Source organism: Carcharhinus amblyrhynchos, chromosome 19 (assembly GCF_965287045.1).
Source record: "Carcharhinus amblyrhynchos chromosome 19, sCarAmb.v2.hapA, whole genome shotgun sequence".
NCBI lineage: Eukaryota > Metazoa > Chordata > Chondrichthyes > Carcharhiniformes > Carcharhinidae > Carcharhinus > Carcharhinus amblyrhynchos.
Genome location: NC_137342.1, coordinates 7,575,885 through 7,596,069, shown reverse-complemented (window position 1 = coordinate 7,596,069; position 20,185 = coordinate 7,575,885). Strand labels below are relative to the sequence as shown.

The 20,185-nt window shown below is 46.4% G+C and overlaps 1 protein-coding gene across 1 annotated transcript in view; it reads right to left on the bottom strand.

Moving 5' to 3' along the window:
* LOC145355588 (ATP-binding cassette sub-family C member 9-like) overlaps positions 1-20,185 on the bottom strand; it is a 197,995-nt gene that overhangs the window by 103,383 nt on the left and 74,427 nt on the right. Inside the window, exons 2-4 of the mRNA XM_080207837.1 lie at positions 8,551-8,630; positions 6,000-6,108; positions 1,150-1,260 (exon numbers count right to left, since the gene is read on the bottom strand). Of these exons, the coding sequence (XP_080063963.1) occupies positions 1,150-1,260; positions 6,000-6,108; positions 8,551-8,630 (300 nt within the window). The remainder of the gene's footprint in view (positions 1-1,149; positions 1,261-5,999; positions 6,109-8,550; positions 8,631-20,185) is intronic.

Genomic DNA, 20,185 nt, shown 5'->3' with positions numbered 1-20,185 from the left:
TCTGTGTCCATTTGTTTACTTAGTAGTGTCACAAGCAGATTTACATTAACACTGCAATGAAGTTACTGTGAAAATCCCTGGTCGCCACATTCCAGCGAGTGTTCGGGTACACTGAGGGAGAATTCAGCATGGCCCCTAACCAGCACATCTTTCGGACTGTGGGGGTAAACCGGAGCACCCGGAGGAAACGCACGCAGACACGGGGTAAATGTGCAGACTCATCACAGATAGTGAGGCAGCAGCGCTAACCACTGTGCCACCGTGCTACCTCGTGTGTGCTTGTGCGCGCAAGCATACATGTTTGTGTGTGTATGTGTGTGCTTATATGTTTTTGCAAGTGTATACATGTTTGTTTGCTGATATATTTTTGCAAGTGTGTGTGTGCATGTTTCTGTGTATGTTTGTGTGTGTATGAGGTTGTGTTGCAAGCGTATACATTTCTGTGTGTGTGTATTTGTGTGCATGTTTCTGTGTGTATTTGTGTGCATGTTTCTGTGTGTGTGTATTTGTGTGCATGTTTCTGTGTGTATTTGTGTGCATGTTTCTGTGTGTGTGTATTTGTGTGCATGTTTCTGTGTGTATGTGCATGTTTGTGTATGTGGGAGGATGCATTTCCGTGTGTGTGTGTGTGTGTGTGTGTGTGTGTGTGTGTGTGTGCGCGTGCATGTGAATGATGACAAAAGAGCAGGCATATTTCATTCAACTTAAGTGTAACTGATATCTCTAGTGATGACAAATAGTTTGTCCGACAGACAGCAGTGTGGGGTAAGGGCGGATGGTGTAAGTATTCAGGGTTGTAAATGGAAAATCAGAGTTTCCACATAGTCACTTGATCTGGAGAAGATTGCTTATTATCTTGATACAGAGAAAGCTTTTTAAAGTAATTGCCAGTTAACATCCAATGGGATATTATTCTTTGTTTGACTTATAATTTTATTGAAGTGATTAAAAGCAGGAAATGAATCCTCTTACACAATCTGACTCCTGCGGCGACTGTGGGAAAGGCCAGTTCCACCTCGTTTCTGCTCCCAAGTCATGTGTGGGGACAGCTCTTTCCCTTTTATTCCCATACGCACAGAGAGAGAGAGACAGCGATTACTCGCATGAGAACTGCAGCTGTACACTCGGAAACAATTACAAGTTGCTGACCTTGACTGTCACATCTTCTGTCTCGCTGGACCGAACGAACCTCCTCAGTGGCTGGTCAAAGCCTTCTAGCTGATCCTTCAGGGGCTGTCTCCTGTTGAAGGCCTTAGTGTGCTGAATTGTAAAGAGAAAAACAGATATATTTTGTTAACAATTATATAAACCCAAGCAAATTTAATTCATGTCTTTGACTGGGGGGGGACTGACTGACTCAGAATTCTTGCGTATTGTTCCCTTCCTGTTCTCCATTTATCAGGAAAGAATCATAGAATCCTGACAGTGCAGAAGGAGGCCATTCTGCCCATCTGTACCAATAACAATCCCATCCAAGCTCTACCCCACATATATACCCTGCAAGTCCCCCCTCACACACAAAAGGGGCAATTTAGCCTGGCCAATCCACCTAACCTGCGCATCTTTGGACTGTGGGAGAAAGCGGGAGCACCCAGAGGAACCCCACGCAGACACGGGGAGAATGTGCAAACTCCACACCGACCCAACCCAGGAATCGAACCCGTGTCCCTGGCGCCGAAAGGCAGCAGCGCTAACCACTGTGCCACCCTTCACAATTAAACTTTGCCGTGCCAACATGACCCGGCTTCCCCTGCGCCCATTCGTGGCAACACTTTGGCCAGGATTTCATGCCCGCCTTTGCCACGGGTGCAAAATCCCACTAGCCAAAAGGTAAAAATCTTGCCAGTGAGATCCCCTTGTGTGATTATCCCCATCCCTCTGCCAAGGTTCCTTTCCCCAGGAATGACGGAAACCTCATCTAGATAGATGAACATATAGGGCGGGATTTTCTGGCCATGCCTAACTCAAAACTGGAAAATTGTGCCCCCCCCCCCCCCCGCCCCACACGATTCCCGTGGCAGGCGGGACAGGAAAATTCCCTCCATAATTATAGGGCTTTCCAACCACATTGTTTCCCCTATACACACACACACACACGGATATCGGCAAGATTTACAACTAGTTTTCAGAAACGGAAACCAGGTGAAGGGAATCACATGGGGTACACGGGTAAGTACATCCTTTGGTACGATGCCCTGGCACTGCATCTTAGAATGACACCCTCGAAATGCCAGAGGCAGTGCCAAGGAGCAGTGCTGGGGGAGGCGGGAAGGTGGGGGGGGGGCCCCCTCTCTGGGACACTCCATGGGGATGGGTCTGGGTGTACTAAGGGGACGGCTCCCACGGGGCAAGGAGGAAATCCTGACACTGCCAATTTTCTCCATCGTTGCCACACCAGCACGGGTCACACTTCGAAAGGTTTTATTCTTCCAAGTGCTGAACAACATGCCGAGAAAGGCCAGCGAACTGCACGCTGCTTTCCTCACCTGAGCTAGCACTTGCAGGAAAAAAAATGGAAAATTCCACCCGTAGATAGAATCCCTACAGAAGGCGGTGGCCATTCAGCCCATCAAGTCTGTACTGACCACAATCCCACCCAGGCCCTATTCCCATAATTCCCATCTCTTTTATTTACCCTTCTGGGGCTTTTCTCTTCAATCTCCTCCACTTCCTGTTACCCAGTTGTGTATCAAACCCTACAAACACCCCCACCCCATCCCCAACACCCCTATCCCTATACCTTCCTAACCTTTTGGTTCAGCAAGACTGATGACAGAGGCACAGAGGGAGGTTGTGGGCTTATACAAGAGAGAATCAAAGGCCTCCAAACATGTAAGGACCTATTGGCACTTTCCCCTAACCCCTCCCCACCTCTCTCCACCCTCCCTGCCCAGCACATCTATTGCAGGTTCCCCCTCCCACGACTGAATGCATGGACTCTGCTAACCGATCACTCATCATCCTCTCGTCCGCATCTCTGTCCAAAACGTCCTTGTGAAGCAGGCTCGTCTTCCATGACTCAGTGGTGCTCGGTTGCATTAAAATCAGGGCATTGATGGAAACTTGGTTCAAGATGACAAGGCCTCAGTCCTTACTGACGCCCCCTTTGCACCATGTACCTTCTATCACTCTGATCAAACCCAAAGGTGATTCCATGGCTGCTATCACTAAACCTCTTGTTCCTGGATATTTACTTTGCCTTTGGAAGCCTCAACCTATTTCACCCATTTTTTCCTCGCTTTTAACATCTGTGTTCTCTGCCACTTATTCTGCCTGCGCAGGATTTCTCTCTTCCCTCAGTCCTGTACCAAAACATTTCTCACCTTTGGCGATTTCAACGTCTGTGATCCTCTCCTCTGATGAAGCAGAGAAGAAATGAAGGCAGCAATACGTCATATGGCCTGTTGGGTCTGCTCCATCATTTCATGAGTCATAAAGCCAATACAGTACAAAGGGAGGCCACTCAGCCCATCAAATCCATGCCATATCTCTGTCAAGCAATTCGATTGATCCCGTTTCCTCACACTAGAACAGAACCATAGAACGCCTACAGTGTATAAGGAGGCCATTCAGCCCATCGAGTCTGCACTGCCAATAATCCAGGCCCTTTCACCAAGATCCCAAATATTTACCTTGCCGATCCCTCCAACATACACATTCTGAGACACTAAAGGTTAATTTAGCACGGCCAATCAACTTAACATGTGGGAGGAAACCAGAGCACCCCGGAGGAAACCCACGCAGACACGGGGAGAATGTGCACACTCCACACAGGCAGTGACCCGAAGCCAGGAATCAAACCCAGGTCTTTGGGACTGTGAGGTAGCGGTGCTAACCACTGTCACCGAGCCACCCCATCTCCGTTGCTCTGCAGATTACCTGCCTCAAGTACCCAGCCAATTTCCATCTGAAATCTCCCCTTCCACTGCACTCACAGGCATCAAATTCCACAATTTGCTGCGTAAAAATGTTCCTCTTCCTTTTTGCAACCTCTCTGCATCCTGATTAAAGCTTACCTTATCACCTTGCTTCATGTCATCTGCAAAATTAGATATGTTACACTTGGTTCGCACATTAAAGTCTTTGGGGCACTGTGCTAGTTACATCCTGCCATCCCGAAATGACCTGTTTATCCTTACCCCCTTGTTCCAGCAATTGATCAAAGGGGCAATTGAGCACGGCCAAGCCACCAAACCCGCATATCTTTGGGCTGTGGGAGGAAACCGGAACACCCGGACGAAACCCACGCAGACACGGGTGGAATGTGCAAACTCCGCACAGTGACCCGAGGCAGGAATTGAACCCAGGTCCTTGGCGCTGTCAGGCAGCACTGCGCGCCCAGAAAACAAGCTATCGCTGCAATATGTGACATGCTATCGAAGCAGTCATCAGGACAAATGCAGGAATGTCAAATTTCAAAGAGAGGTATAATTTTACTGCACGAGAAAAAGATGTTGATTGGGTGGCAAATCGACTTTGATTGGCTGCGGTGTTGCCATGGCGTGTTCATTAGGGACCCGTTGTCCCATCAGCTTTTGCTTAATCCAAACAAAAATGCAAACTTCCTTTTGCAGGAGACAACAGGTACCTGCGCATGGATATATGCAACTTCTCACGTGCACTGTGAGCCCAACCTTTCTGAATTAAACGAAAAGGTGGAGGAAATAGTTCCTGGGGACATTCTCCATGACAACGCACTGACCATTCAGGACTGACTTGTCAAAGGGCATGTCAGATTGTTGATAAGTCAAGTGAATAACAATTGGGTGACCTTCCTATTTCAAGTTTAGTGAAAGCGGAGTTCATGGCTTCATGGTCATTTTCGGCATTAGGTCAATATTTCATGGACTGTTAGCACTATAGCTGGACTCAACAGGAAATAGAGGGCCTTCTGATAATTAATCAGCGAGTAGAAATCTATGATTTAACTTTGAGAAGCTGTGTTTGAAATTGTTGAAGCTGTGACGTTTATATTTTGGGATTGTACCTCAGAATTCTAGATAAATGAAGCGTAGTTCTGAGGTGAGCTACCACAGCCAGATGTGGGACGGAATTGGTCTCGAGGCAAAGAGATACATCGTACAGCCATCTAAGGATTCTGGAGATTCATCCTGACATGGCTGAGGGAAGAAGAATCATCACAACAGGCTTTAATGCTCTTGGTGGGTTTGAAGAACTCTCTGCCATCTCTGAAAAGAGCCTGTAGATGGTCACTCAGATTTACCACTGGGAGGTACAGGAACCCACTGAAAGCTGGGAGCAACTGTTTGCTATAGGGAATGCAATCCATGGGGAATGTGGTGTACGATTAGTATAGCAGGGGAGATTCCCCCTCTGTAGATTAAAGTACAAGGTATCAACAGAAAGGAAATCGTAATTAGTCAATAGTTTTTCCTTGTTATAATAAAAGTTCAAATCTTTTATTAAAGCTTCTACAGAATGTAAGTGTCGCTGGCTGGGTCAGCAAGTATTGCTCATCTCTAACAGCCCTCCATTCCGGAGAATCAACCACATTGCTGTGGGACTGGGGTCAAATGTAGGCCAGATTGGGTAAGGACAGCAGGTTTCCTTCCCTTCAGAATTTGTGAACCAGATGAGATTTTCTGACAATCGTGGCCATTACTAGACTTTTACTGAACTCAAATTTCACCATCTGCCATACGGGATTTGAACTTGGGTCCCTGAATCTTGTCCTGGACCTCTGGATTACGAGCCCAGTGACAATATCGCTACCTCCCTTCCACTGAGATGGTAACAATTCTCTTTTATTGCATTTTATAACCAAGCCCATGACTTTTAAACTAGGATAAAGAGGACTTTAATGTTAAGCTATTTATGCAATGTCATCTTGGCTTTATCTGGCTCTGCACAATTTTTCTTTTAAAGCAATGCAGTTAAGTCAATATTGGACACATCAGTATTGTCTATCTGCATCTCTTGACATTTGCTTCTGGGAAATCTATCCTTTGGCACAACGTGAGCACGGTTTTATTACTTACAACTCCCGAATGTTTTTTGCACGTCTCTACATTGAGGGAGGCCTCATCACCCCGAAATCCGTCGTCTGAAATCTCGTCACTTGTCAGAAACTCTTTCAACTTCTGCTGGCTGATGGGAGATAAAACAAAATTATTTCAGCATCATCCAGGGAGGTCAGTGGAATCATTCCCACAGACTTAACATCAGTTTCAAATCTGCAGAGGGACCTCACCGATCTGCAGCCCATGCACAAAGTCCATGCACCAACACAGACGGGCATTGCATCAACACAGAGATCATGAGGCCCAGCAAATCCACAGGCCAGTAATCCCAGCCCATGTCCTTCAGGGAACCCTACCTACCACCAACCCCTGCAAAATTAGGAAGAGATTGTCCCATCTGCTCGCTATACAAAACAAACCTGGAAAGTCCTGTCTAAAGCCTCAAGCAGTCTTGCAAATAAATATTGGCAACAATCCCAATTTGGGTTGCCCAACGTGGATTTGGATAATGAAGAGCAATCATCTAAACAGGCTATATTCCCAGTGGGAAAGACAGTTGATTGCTGCAGACTATTCTTAGGAATTAAAAAGGCTTAAATAATGGTGACCACAGCAAGCAGAGCAGCACGGTGGCACAGTGGTTAGCGCAGCTGCCTCACAGCAGCAGGGGCCTGGGTTCGATTCTCGGTTTGGGTCACTGCCTGTTCGGAGTCAGCATGTTCTCCCCGTGTCTGCGTGTGTTCCCTCCTATTTCCTCCCACAATCCCAAAGATGTGCTGGTTAGGTACACTGGCCATGCTAAATTCTCCCTCAAGTGTACCCGAACAGGTGCCAGAGTGTGGAGACTAGAGGATTGTCACAGTAACTTCATTGCAGTGTTAACGTAAGCCTACTTGCGGCACTAATAAAAAATAAGTGTAAACCTTTCGCCTGGCCTAGGACAGCAGAAGCTGAAGGTGAATTGAGAGCTGATCTTCAGGGGCATAACCTGTGCCAAATCAACTTGGAAAGTGAAGTTAAAGTCATAGTAAGTTTGTGCGTACTTGGCCAGCAAGCACAGGGGAAGAAGAGACACAGCGTGAGTCACAAATTTTCAGAACTTACCATTCTGTTTACACCACTCTGCCATTTGCCTCACACAAATGGCACCTCAGATTAGACCTCCCATTCACTTGACTAGCACATTATTTGCCCATTAGTCTCACAATAGAAAGCTGGGACTCGTATTTAACTTTACGTAGGTTTTCTTTGAACAATGTGGTAAGCATTGATACAAAGTGTGGTTGTACGTGGGTGATACGGTGGCACAGCGCTTAGCACTGCTGCCTCTCAGCACCAGAGAACCCAGGTTCAATTCCGGTCTCGGGTCACTGTCTGTGTGGAGTTTGCACATTCTCCCTCTGTCTGCGTGCGTGTGCTCTGGCTTCCGCCCACAGTCCAAAGGTCAGTGGGTTAGGTTGATTGGCCATGCTAAATTGACCACAGTGCCAGGGAGATTAGCAGGCTAAATATGTGGAGTTATGGGAATAGGGCCTGGGTAAGATTGGGAAGGGGCCGGATAGGGTAGAGGTAGAGAGATTCTTCCCGCTTAGAAAGGATAGCAGAACTAGAGGGCACAGTGGTTTAGAACGGAGTTGAGGAGGAACTTCTTCACTCAAAGGGTGGTGAATCTCTGGAATTCTCTGCCCGTTGAAGTGATGGAGGCTACCTCGTTGAATATATTTAAGTCATGGGTAGATAGGTTTCTGATAGACAGGGGCATTAAGGGTTATGGGGAGAAAGCGGGAAAGTGGAACTGATCCACTTCAGATCAGCCATGACCTTATTGAATGGTGGGGCAGGCTCGAAGGGCTAGATGGCCTCCTCCTATTTCTTATGGACAGTGCAGACTCGATGGGCGGAATGGCCTCCTGCACTGTGAGAATTCTGTTCTATATTGGCGAATAAGGACATTAAGTCAACTTTAAATATTTAAACACAATTTTCTTTATTTGGTAGCTACTTTGAAAATAGTTAATACTTGCAAAACACCAACTAAATACTCACTATCCGTTACCTAATTTATCCTTACATAAGAAACCTGGCCAAGATTTGGCTAGTGGACATCACCCTGCTCTTCTTCCAGATGTTGCCTCCTCCTGTGAACTTTGCTCCCAGGTTTACATTGAAAACAAAGGGCGGGATTTTCTGTCTGTGCTCACCCCAAGGCCATTACATAGAACATCGAACCCTACAGTGCAGAAAGAGGCCATTTGGCCCATTGAGTCTGCACCGAACACACTCCCACCCCCATATCCCTACATATTATACCCACTAATCCCTCTAACCTCAGCTACCCTGGGCACTAAGGGGCAATTTCTTAGCACGGCCAATCAACCTAACCCGCACGTCTTTGGACTGTGGGAGGAAACGGGAGTACCCGGAGGAAACCCACGCAGACACAAGGAGAATGTGCAAACTCCACACAGACAGTGACCCGAGCCGGGAATCGAACCTGGGACCCTGGAGCTGTGAAGCAGCAGTGCTAACCCACTGTGCTACCGTGCCGCCCCAGCACGATAATTCCCACCTGAGGTCAACAGAGCTTTGCGTGGTCTGCTGAACTTTCTGTCCCGCTCGCAGGCGGAATGGGAAAAATCCGCCCGAACTCTGTGATAGCATTCATAAATCCGAAACGTTCCTTGGCAACCAGCCGATGAATTGATCGGAAACCCCACTGTATCATTCGATTGGGCCAATCAGTTAAAGCCAGCACAAAAAGGGTCAGGACCCTCCGGACCCTACACGTAGCCTACATTCCAATACCCATATAAGGAAAAAAGGATGAAATAATGGTGACCACAGCAAGCAGGGCGATTAGCACTGCTGCCTCACAGCGCCAAGGACCCGGATTCGTAGCCAAGTTATTTTGTTTGGGAACAAGCCGTGACATTTTCTCCGGGTGCTCCGGTTTCCTCCCACACCCCAAAAACGTGCTTTTAGGCTGACTGGTGTTAACAAATTATCCCTAAATTAGACCTCCTTTAATCTGGTGCACATATAATTCTCTAAATTTGCACCCCTTTATTGTGGAGTCCAAGAGGCGTAGACAGGGGTCACAGGTAGGAGGAGGATTGGAATGAGGCACTCACTCACTGAACGTTAAAATGGCAGCCTGGGCTTGTCGGGCCGAAGGGCCTGTTTCCTGTGTTGTGTTATCCTTTGTTCTTTAACACCCTTTTGTCCTTTGTTAAGTTTCAGGCCATCTTGGAAATCCCAGCACACTTAAAACAAAACAACTTTGGCCAAAAGTCAGCTTGCCTTGATTGATGAACTTTCAGCATGTTAAGAGCTAAACCTCTGCAGGCCATTCGGCCACAGGGTGGTACTTTCCACCAGTGGGATTTTCCACCCCCACCGAAGACGATGGAACGGCTGCTCACATTTTCCAGACTCTGTGGTGGGGCTGTAAAGTTCAATGCCAAAACACCCGCTCTGGTCTAGATAAGGAGGAATCGAAACTCTCATTCCAAATTCTTATTGGACATTTTAACAAGTTGAAGCTTTCCATTCTATACTTTTTCATGCTTTTCCCTCGTCTTTTATTGCCTCTCTTGCTTTTAATCCAATCTTTCTTTCTCCGACTATATATCTCTCTCCGTATCTGATTTGACTCTAATCCACCCAGCCTCTTTGTTTTTCAAGTTTCCTTCCCAGCCCGAATATCGTGAAGAGAGACTGCTGCTTCTGGCTATTCACCCCAGATGCTCCATCTTCCTTGTCGCACTGCCAAAAGTTACGGCACTAATTATATTTGAGTGGCAGGGTGCAAAGAAATAATCTGACGCTGCCCGCTTTAAGTTGCCCGACTCCGGCAGGATCTGGCTCCTTATTTGAGTGCAGGAAAGTCTCTGCCAATCCCCCAAGTGACAATCCCTGTTGGAGGCCAATAACATCATCCCCAAAGCTGATAACAGCAAAAACCGAAAGCACTTTGTTTTCCCAGGTGGCAGAGTTGATATCTAGATATCGCTAAAGGAACAGTGGTGGGAGGCAGAATCTACAATTGCTGTTAAGCCAGAAATGATTAAAATAAAATTCAAAGGCTGTGGAACAAGAGCAGTGGAACTGAGTAGATTCCTCTTTCTTGTAAAAGGCTTCACTCTGTTCATAGATCAATTTACTTTTTGAATTAACTCATGGGATGTGGGTGTTGTTGGCTGGGCCAGCATTTATTGCCCATCCCTAAGTGCCCTTGAGAAGGTGGTGGTGAGCAGTCCACGTGGTGTAGGTATATCCGAAGTGCTGTTAGGGCGGATTTGGCCCAGCAATAGTGAAGGAACAGTGCTGTATTTCCGAGTCAGAATGGTGTGGGGCTCGCAGGGGAACTTGCAAGTGGTGATGTTCCCAAATGTCTGCTGCCCTTGTCCTTTTAGATGGTAGTAGTCATGGGTTTGGAAGGTGTGGCCTACAGAGACTTAGTGAGTTGCTGCAGTACATCTTGTAGGTCGTACATATTGCTGCCAGTGTGGTGGAGGGAGTGAATGTTTGTAGATTCAGCAACGTTAATGCCATTGTGTTGCAAGAGATGTTAGATTCTCTCTTGCTGGAGACGGTCACTGTCTGGTACTTTCGTGGCATGAATGTTACTTATCACTTGTCAACCCTAGATGTTGGCCAGGTCTTGCTACATTTGGACGTGAACTGCTTCAGTATCTAAGGAGTTGCAAATGGTACTGAACATTGTGCAGTCATCCACAAACATCCCCACTTCCGACCTTATGATGGAAGGAATTGATGAAGCAGCTGAAGATGACTGAGCCTAGGACACTACCCTGAGAAACTCCTGCAGTGATGTCCTGAGATGTTTGACATCCAACAATCACAACCATTTTCCTTTGTGCCAGGTATGACTCCAGCCAGTGGAGAGTTTTCCCTGATTCCCATTGATTCCATATTCTCTAGGGCTCCTTGATGTCACACTTGGTCAAATGTAGCCTTGATTTCAAGGATTGTCACTCGCACCTCACCTCTGGAATTCAGCCCCTGTTTGAACCAAGGCTGCAATGAAGTCAGGCGCTGAGTGACCTTGGTGGAACCTAAACTGTTCACCAGCACTTTATTGCTGAGTGAGTGCCACTTGATAGCACTGCTGATGACCCCTTCCATCACTTTACTGATGATCGAGAGTAGACTGATGGGGTGGTAATTAGCTGGGTTGGATTTGTCCTGCTTTTTTTGTGCAGGACATATCTGGGCAATGTTCCACATTGTTGGGAAGATGCCAGTGCTGAACTGTACTGGAATCGCTTGGCTAAGGGCATAGCTAGATCACAAGTCCTCAGTACTATGGCCAGAATATTGTCAGGGCCCATCGCCTTTAACCACTTCTATCATGTAGAGTGAATCAATTTGGTTGAAGATTAACATCTGTGATGCTGGGGAACTCCGGAAGGGATTGAGATGGACAATCCTTTGACTGGAGATTGTTGCAAATGCTTCAGCCTGATCTTTTGCACTGATATTCTGGGCTCCTCCAATATGGAGGACGGGGATATTTACGGAGCATCCTCCTCCACTGAGTTGTTTAGTTGTCCAGCACCATTCGCGGCTCGATGTGACAGGATTGCAGAGCTTAAACCTGATCCATTGGTTGGGGGATAGCTTAGCTTTATCTATAGCTTGCTGTTTGACACACATGTAGTCCTGTGTTGTAGCTTCACCAGGTTGGCACATCATTTTTAGGTATTCCTGGTACTGCTCCTTGCTTTTGCGTCAAGCTAACAGCAAAATACTGGGGATACTGGAATCTGAAACAAAAAAAAACAGAAAATGCTGGAAAATCTTAGCAGATCTGACAGCATAGGAGAGAATAGAGCATCACCTAGACTCAAAATATTGGCTCCATTCTTTCCCCACACTTGCTGTCAGATCTGCTGAGATTTTCCAGCATTTTCTGGCTTTGGTTTGATCTCAGGTTGCTGACTAGTTGGCACCTGCAAGTTCTCCTCCCAGGCTGCTCACTATCCTGGAAATATATCACCTTTTCTTCGTAGTCACTGGGTCAAAATCCTGGAATTTCCTCCCTAACAGCACTGTGGGTTAACCCACAGCACGTGGACTGCAGCGGTTCAAGAAGGCAGCTCACCACCACCTTCTCAAGGGCAACTACGGATGGGCAGTAAATGCTGGCCTAGCCAGTGATGTTCATGTCCCACAAATTAATAAAACAAAACAAGCCCCCTGTAAAGAGGACTTTGCAGGGTCAACAGGGCTGCGTTCGTGGTTGTAATTTCTGCTACCTAGGTCAATGTCAGGTAGTCCATCCAGTTTAATTTTTTTATCCACATTTTCTTATTGGTTTGATACAACTGAGTGACTTGCTAGGCCATTTCCAAAGAGCATATTTAAGAGTTACTCACATTGCTGTGTGTCTTGTGTCATATGGAGGCAAGACCAGGTAACAATTAATGAGCCAAACGTGGTTTTACAATGGTTATCATTAGGCTTTTAATTATAGATATTTATCTGCCATGTGGGATTCAAATCCATTAGCTTTACCTGGGTCTTTGGATTGTATATCCGCTGATGTTACTGTAATAAGTCCTTGGAGGCAGAAGCCGCCTCATTAAAATCCCTTTACTTACGCGTCTGACGCCAACATACAGAGTGCTTTCAGTTAGCAGCCTACGCCAGGAGTGCCAGAGGAACTGGCACTCCTGATTAAGCACAAAGCAAGAGGCTCCCTGATTGGCCCATCAATTTGGCCCTTAATCAGGGAGTTCATATTCTAATAAGCCCACCACAATTGCCTGATTAAAGTCATGCCAGATACCACAATGGCACTGCCTCTTCCCAAGCTTCCTTCAGAAAATTATACCTCAAATACATTCATTGAAAGCTGTTTTTTTTCATATCTTTCTTTCCTTTTTGTCCATTTCTAACATGAGTAATTCCTTTTCTCAAGCACCGCCTACCCTACACCGGGCTTACAGTGCAGAATGTCTTTGTTAAGTTACCTTAAAGAGGACTAGAGGGGACAGCCTCAAGGTAAGGGAGTGGGGGGGAGATGCAGTTCAGATCAGAGTTGAGGAGGAACTTCTTCACTCAAAGGGTGGTGAATCTCTGGAATTCTCTGCCCGTTGAAGTGGTGGAGGCTACCTCGCTAAATATATTTAAGTCACGGGTAGATGGGTTTTTGGGGAGAAAGCGGGAAAGTGGAACTGATCCACTTCAGATCAGCCATGATCTTATTGAATGGCGGGGCAGACTCGAAGGGCTAGATGGCCTACTCCTGCTCCTATTTCTTATGTTCTTATTACCTTCCTCAGGGTTAAGATACTGCGGCTCAGAATTGTGGAACAAGTTACCAGGCAAGGACATTAAAAGAAGCACTATGATTAGCTTGGAGGGACGTTCCGGGAGGGAGAAGGAATTGATGGATACAATGAGAAGGTGATTGAATGAAGTTTATGTATTTTTTAAAAGGGGCCAAAGATTTTTGTTGGATGTAACAGCTCTATCCTTTTCTCAAATATTCATATGTTCCTATGTTTTAGAAAAGTTGCCTAGGCAACTAATATTGGCCCTCAGGCAGAGAAGTCCAATGAAACAATGTACAAATTTGTAAAATTTTATTGCTGCTCATTAGGCTAAACATGTGGAAGGGACATGTTCTTTGGCATTCACACAATTCCAACCTTCAGTCAAAAAGATTTTAAGGAAGCTCTTCAGTTTAAGTGGGTATGTTTTCCCAGCCAAAAATGTCTGAGGCAATTCAATGTTTTAAGGGAATATTTAGAGATTACAATGTCAGGGGAAAGAGCATGAGTGAAGGTGAGGGATCACACACAGGTTGCAAAGAGGAAAAGGGAAACGTTTAAGGTTTATTTATTAATGTCACAAGTAGGCTTACATTAACACTGCAATGAAGTTATCATGAAAATCTCCAGGGTGAAATGTTTGTCTGGGAAACAGGGATTCTGTGCCTATTTCTTTCCAGCCTTCTTCACCCTCGAAGAGAGAAAACTCAAGACCTGGCCAATACTGAGCTCACTATAACATACTGGCAGGTGGCCAGAATATCTACCATCTTGTGTAGGTACTTTTGAAAATCTTCTGTCCATCTTGTGTAGGTCCTTTTGAAAATCTTTTGTCCTCGCTCACAGCTGAGATTTTTGTGGAAATGAATGGCGTTTTGGTTGGATTACCAAATTCTCCATTCTCCCTCGCGATGGGTCCCATCACTCAAGAGGCCAGAGAATTCTGCCCACCATGTGGAAGGCAACTGGTGGTTGTGTAACGGATGGGGAAAAATTTGAGGATCTGAGGTTTCTACTTTAAGCAGAACCTTTAACTTGTTCTCGCCTAATACCTGTAAACTTTCTCAAAGCACCACTCCACAGCACTCAGGACAATGCTGTGTCCTGCATTCTGATACTCTGGTAGATCAGATTCTCCTGTTCTAGGCTGGCAACATTGAGATCAGCTATTCCACCTTCAATGTTGTTCCGAGCATAATCACGCAATTCTTCAGAACCTTTCCTCATGTTATGGCTCAACACAATACTATTCAGTTCATTCACTTAGTGAGTAAAGGAGAACTCCATTATTTTGAGATTCTGGGACCTTAATCAATTGCGCCAGTGGGCTGATGAATGGCAGATGAAGTTTAATTTAGATAAATTAAAGGTGATGCATTTCGATAGATCAAACCAGGGCAGGACTTATTCAGTTAATGGTAGCACATTGGGGAGAGTTATACAACAAAAAGATCTAGGGGTTCAGGTTCATAGCTCCTTGAATGTGGAGTCACAGGTGGACAGAGTGGTGAAGGCGGCATTGGGCATGTTTGGTTTCATTGGTCAGAACATTGCATACAGGAGTTTGGGACATCTTGTTGAAGTTGTATAAGACATTGATAAGGCCACGTTTGGAATACTGTGTACAGTTCTGATCACCTTATTTTAGAAAGGATATTATTAAATTAGAAAAAGTGAAGAAAAGATTTATTAGGATGCTACCGGGACCTGATAGTTTGAGTTATATGGAGAAGCTGGATAGACTGGGACGTTTTTCTTTGGAACATAGGAGGCTTAGTGGAGATCTTAAGGAGGTCTATGAAATAATGAGCAGCATAGATCAGCTAGTCAATATCTTTTCCCAAAGGTACCGGAGTCTAAAATCAGAGGGCTTAAGTTTAAGGTGAGAGGGGAGAGATACAAAAGGGTCCAGAGGGGCAATTTTTTCACAGAGGGTGGTGAGTGTCTGGAACGAGCTGCCAGAGATAGTAGTAGAGGCAGGTACAATTTTGTCTTTTAGAAAGCATTTAGACTGTTACATGGGTAAGATGGGTATAGAGGGATATGGGTCAAATGTGGGCAATTGGGATTAGATTAGTGTGTAAAATAGGGGCGGTATGGACAAGTTGGGCTGAAGGGCCTGTTTCTATGCTGTAAATCTCTATGACTGTAACATTCTGACACATGGGCCATTGAGTTACAATTTCATTCCTAAGTTAGAAAGCCATGGTTTCAAGCCCGACCCAAGGAACTTGAACACAAAATGGGGGCTGAGATTGCGTTGCTGCATTGAGCGGGATCTGCAGTGTCAGAGTCTTTCAGATAAGATACTTAACCAACAATCTCTCAGTGGAGCTATATGATCCTGTGGTGCTGTTTTAATGAGATGCATGGGTGTTCTGGTATCCAGGGACTGTTTTATTCCTCAGCCAACATCACTAAAACAGACTGGGCCAAATTGTCCGGTTTCCGGATCATTGGAGACCAGATTTGGACTGGAATTAAGCTGAAGAACCCAGTGGAAGTCCTGATGCATGGACCTATGTGGGAATTGCCCAGAATAATGAAACTTCTGATAGGCAATCCCCCTGCTTCCCGGGACCCCCTGTGAATGTCTCTGACTTTGAGTTAGAGTCAAAGACTTTGGGTACATTTGCTGTACTCACCATCCTGTGAAGATCTGACCGATTACTCCACAACCGAGCTGTCCAATCAGCCCCCCTGACTACACTCCGAAACACCTGATAATCCGTGACATGCCCATCCATCTCCTGAACTGACATACTCCGATTAACCCAATTACCCACCAATTCAACCTGACCACCCTACGGCCCAACAATGTGACTCTTCCCAAGATCACATACTATCCCCCTGTCCGACTATCCATCTTGTAGGACTCAACTACCCATCCGCCAGGCACCCGACTACAGCCTTAGACCCAACCATCCCCTCTACAGGGCCTGACTATCCCCTGAACAGACTAGGCCCGATCCAACAATCCATTCATCCACCTATCCATCTATCACCTCACCCATCCAACTACCTCATCCACATACCCACACATACTCCTCTCACTTACCTACTCACCTATCCTTGACCTCACTCACCATCTGTCCCACATCCCCCATTCAGGTACTTGACCTTTAAACTTCATTGAAGGCAGCCATTCAGACAATCGAGTCTAAACCCAGTCCCACCCAGGCCCTATTCCCATAACCCCATGCATTTATCCTAGTCGCTCTGACACTAAGCAGCAATTTAGCGTGACCAATTCACTAAACTGCACATATTTGGAGTGTGGGAGGAAACCAGAGCAGCCAAGGGAAACCCATGCAGACATGGGAGAATGTGCAGACTCCGCAGGCAGTGACCCAAGCCGGGGATCGAACCCAGGTCCCTAGCGCTGTGAGGCAGCAGTGCTAACCCACTATGCCACCCATGCCACTTACCATCAAGGCAATGAGTGCTGCCAAATGGGGGCAAGCTCTATCATTCCCTAACTCTGCTCCAACACAGTTCTCAGAGGGATTCTGTGCTGTGTATTTCTTTGACAGCTGGGATCAGGAGAGCCTGAAAGAAATGTACAGCAGCTTCGGGTCTGGAGAACCTTCGAGCATATAGTGGCAACCCTTGCTACTTGGAAGATTCAGACCTTTATCTTGTGGGTGGCATGGTAGCTCAGTGGTTAGCACTGCTGCAACACAGCGCCAGAGACTCTGGTTTGAGTCCCAGCTTGGGTCACTGTGCAGAGTCCGCATGTTCTCCCCATGTCTGTGGGGGTGCTCTGGTTTCCTCCCACAGTCCAAAACATGCTGGCTCGGTGCACTGGCCTTGCTAAATTCTCCCTTAGTGTACCTAAACAGGCGCTGGAGTGTGGCGACTAGGGGATTTTCACAGTAACTCATTGCAGTGTAGTGTTAGTAAGCCTACTTGTGATTAATAAATAAACTTCAAACTTTGACTTTACTTTATGACCTTGTAGGAAAGACAGTCTCATTATTTCAACCCAGAACAAAAATTGCCATCAAGTTAAATACAACTTCTTCCCAAGTCGAAAGCAGGAACAGTGTTAAGTTGCTTGATCCATGTGAAAGTCATTTGCCACTTTCTGGATACCCCAAAGCAAGATAAAAATATCTCTCATTCATTGTTACTGTCAGGCTTGGCTACATCAGTGTTCAAATATTACAAGCAGTATTTTAGCTTAGAGTTCTCTGCTCGCTCACCCCGCTGTCACCAACACTATTCAAGCTGTTATACAATTTGGAGGCCTCCGAAGAACCTCTATTTTTCTATACATTAAACCGCAGAGGACGGCTCCAATTATAATGCCTCGGGTGAAATATTACCAAAAAAAAATGACAGAATGTTGTTTCTGGCGAGAATGCCCGTGCGTTCCTCTCCACAGAAACCGGTCAGTTTCTACCAAGCACAGTCAAACAAAAACAAAAATCTAGGAGGGCGTGATTCAGGCTGTCACGGGGCTTGGGGGGCGCAGGGCTTAAACACACTGGCAAAACACAGCTGCTCAGACATCAGGGCTCCATCTTTAAGAGGTCCCCCAATCAGAACTTCCCCCCTCTCCAGGGGATCCTCTCCTCAATTCCGATCGGTGCAATCAATTACTCTGATCTCCTCCCATCATCAGCTCCTTCACCCCACTTTCCGCACAGAGACAGCACCCCCCCCCCCACCCCCCCACCACACTATTTATCATGAAAAATTTTAATTCATAAGTTATCGTAACCCAGCTTCGTAAAACCTCTGGTATAAATCCCCTCAAAGACGTCTTCATGTTTTGAGTTGTGACCTTTTTTAAAAACAATTATCACCTCAATGCTCTCGCTGGGATCCCCAGCTTGTCGGACCATTCCTGGTCCTCAAGTACAGCAGCACTAAACACCCCCACCCCACCCCCCCTCTCCCACTGGGGTCCACCCCTTGACACAGGTTCGCAATGCCAGATTGGGGTGGTGAAAATCTGGTTGTGCCAACCCGTACCATGGAATATTGCTTAGCCATGGAATCTTGTCCAGGGCAATAGTTACCTTTGGGCCTCTGGGGAGACCCCCACGACACCTTCATGTCTCTGTGGTTGTGCTGGCAGGGAGGTTGTCAGGTGAGGTCAGTGGACTGGTCCAGCTTGGGGGGGGGGGGGGGGGGGGGGGGGGTGGTTTATTCTGGTCACGGTGCGTAGTTGGATTGGAGGAGTAGTTAGATAGCGGGGAAGAAGGGAAGGAGTGGAGTAGGGGGTTAGTTTGTTGGTTGGAGTGTGTATTCAGAGGGAAGGGAGTGAGATGATTGGGGAGTCAATTATGTGGAAGGTTAATTCTGGAGGTACCCAGGTGTTAACCTAATTTTGGAGATGGAAGTCTTGGTCTCAAACCCATCCAGGAATTGTCCCGGAAGTTTCAGTCATATGTTTGGTCTCTGATGATCGGGAGACTGGGAGATTTGGCCCAGTGTGGTAAGAATTAAGCTGCAATATGTTCCATTACTCATTGTAGTCTTCACTAATCATAGGTGCAGAAAATGATCCATTGCTTCTTAGTCAATGAGTCAGAGAGAAACAAACTGTAATCTGGCTCACCTACATGCTCAGTTACATATATATCACAACTCCTACTGCAGTGCAGAATCTAGACCTGTGATGTGTCTGGGGTGACAGCCAACCTACTACAAGGAAAGATTAAATAAAAAATCAACTATGAAGTAAGGAATGACATTTTAAAAAAGTCGGAGTACAAAATACATTGGCAGATTTTTAAAAAATCCACAACCTAATGCTTGAGCCCCAGAATCTTCCTGCTCTCATAGCCAGTGAGATATTACGTTCCCGCTATAGTACACATGACTGTAAACAGCAGGCTGCAACCACTTGCGGGAGACACTCCGTGTCTGTAAAATCCTGGCCCTGAATTTCCAAGCTCAAAAGTTCCATACGTCAGAACATGAATGTTCACAGTGCAAAGTTTTTATGTTGAAGGACAGTAAATGTAGGCAAGAACGATTAACATGTTTCATAGAAATCATAGAATCCCTACAGTACAGAAAGAGGCCCTTCGGCCCATCGAGTCTGCACAGACCACAATCCCACCCAGGCCCTACCCCTATATCCCTACATATTTACTCACTAATCCCTCTAACCTACGCATCTTAGGACACTAAGGGGCAATTTCTTAGCATGGCCAATCAACCTGACCCGCACATCTTTGGACCGTGGGGGAATCCCACACAGACACGAGGAGAATGTGCAAACTCCACACAGGCAGTGACCCGAGCCGGGTATCGAACCCAGGTTCCTGGCACTGTGAGGCAGCAGTGCTAACGTGCCGTTCCACTCACGTTTCTCACGATTGAATTTCTTACCTCCACACATCTGGCGGAATCTTCCGGTTCCGCCAGCAGTGGGAATGGTGGCGGGCAGGGAAATTAAATTTGGGTGAAAAGCAAACAAAGATTCCCGAGGGCAGGAAAAATCGTTTGGGATCTTGTTCTCCTGACTTACAAGGTTGGCTGAGTTCCCCGATAAACAATGTCAGGGAGCCCTTTTGTCTGCATCAGCATCTCATGCATGTTGATCAGAATTCAAGTTTAAAGTTTATTAGTGTCACAAGTAGGCTTACATTAACACTGCAATGAAGTTACTGTGAAATCCCCCTAATTGCCACACTCCGGCACCTGTTCGAGGGAGGGAGAATTTAGAATGGTCAACGCACCCGAGGGAGAATTTAGAATGGCCAATGCATCTAACCAGCACGTCTTTTGGACTGTGGGAGGAAACTGGAGCACCTGGCGAAAACCCACGAAGACACAGAGAGCATGCAGACTCCACACAGACAGTGACCCAAGCCGGGAATCGAACCCAGGTCCCTGGCACTATGAGGCAGCAGGGCTAATCACTGTGCCACTCCAACTGAAGGC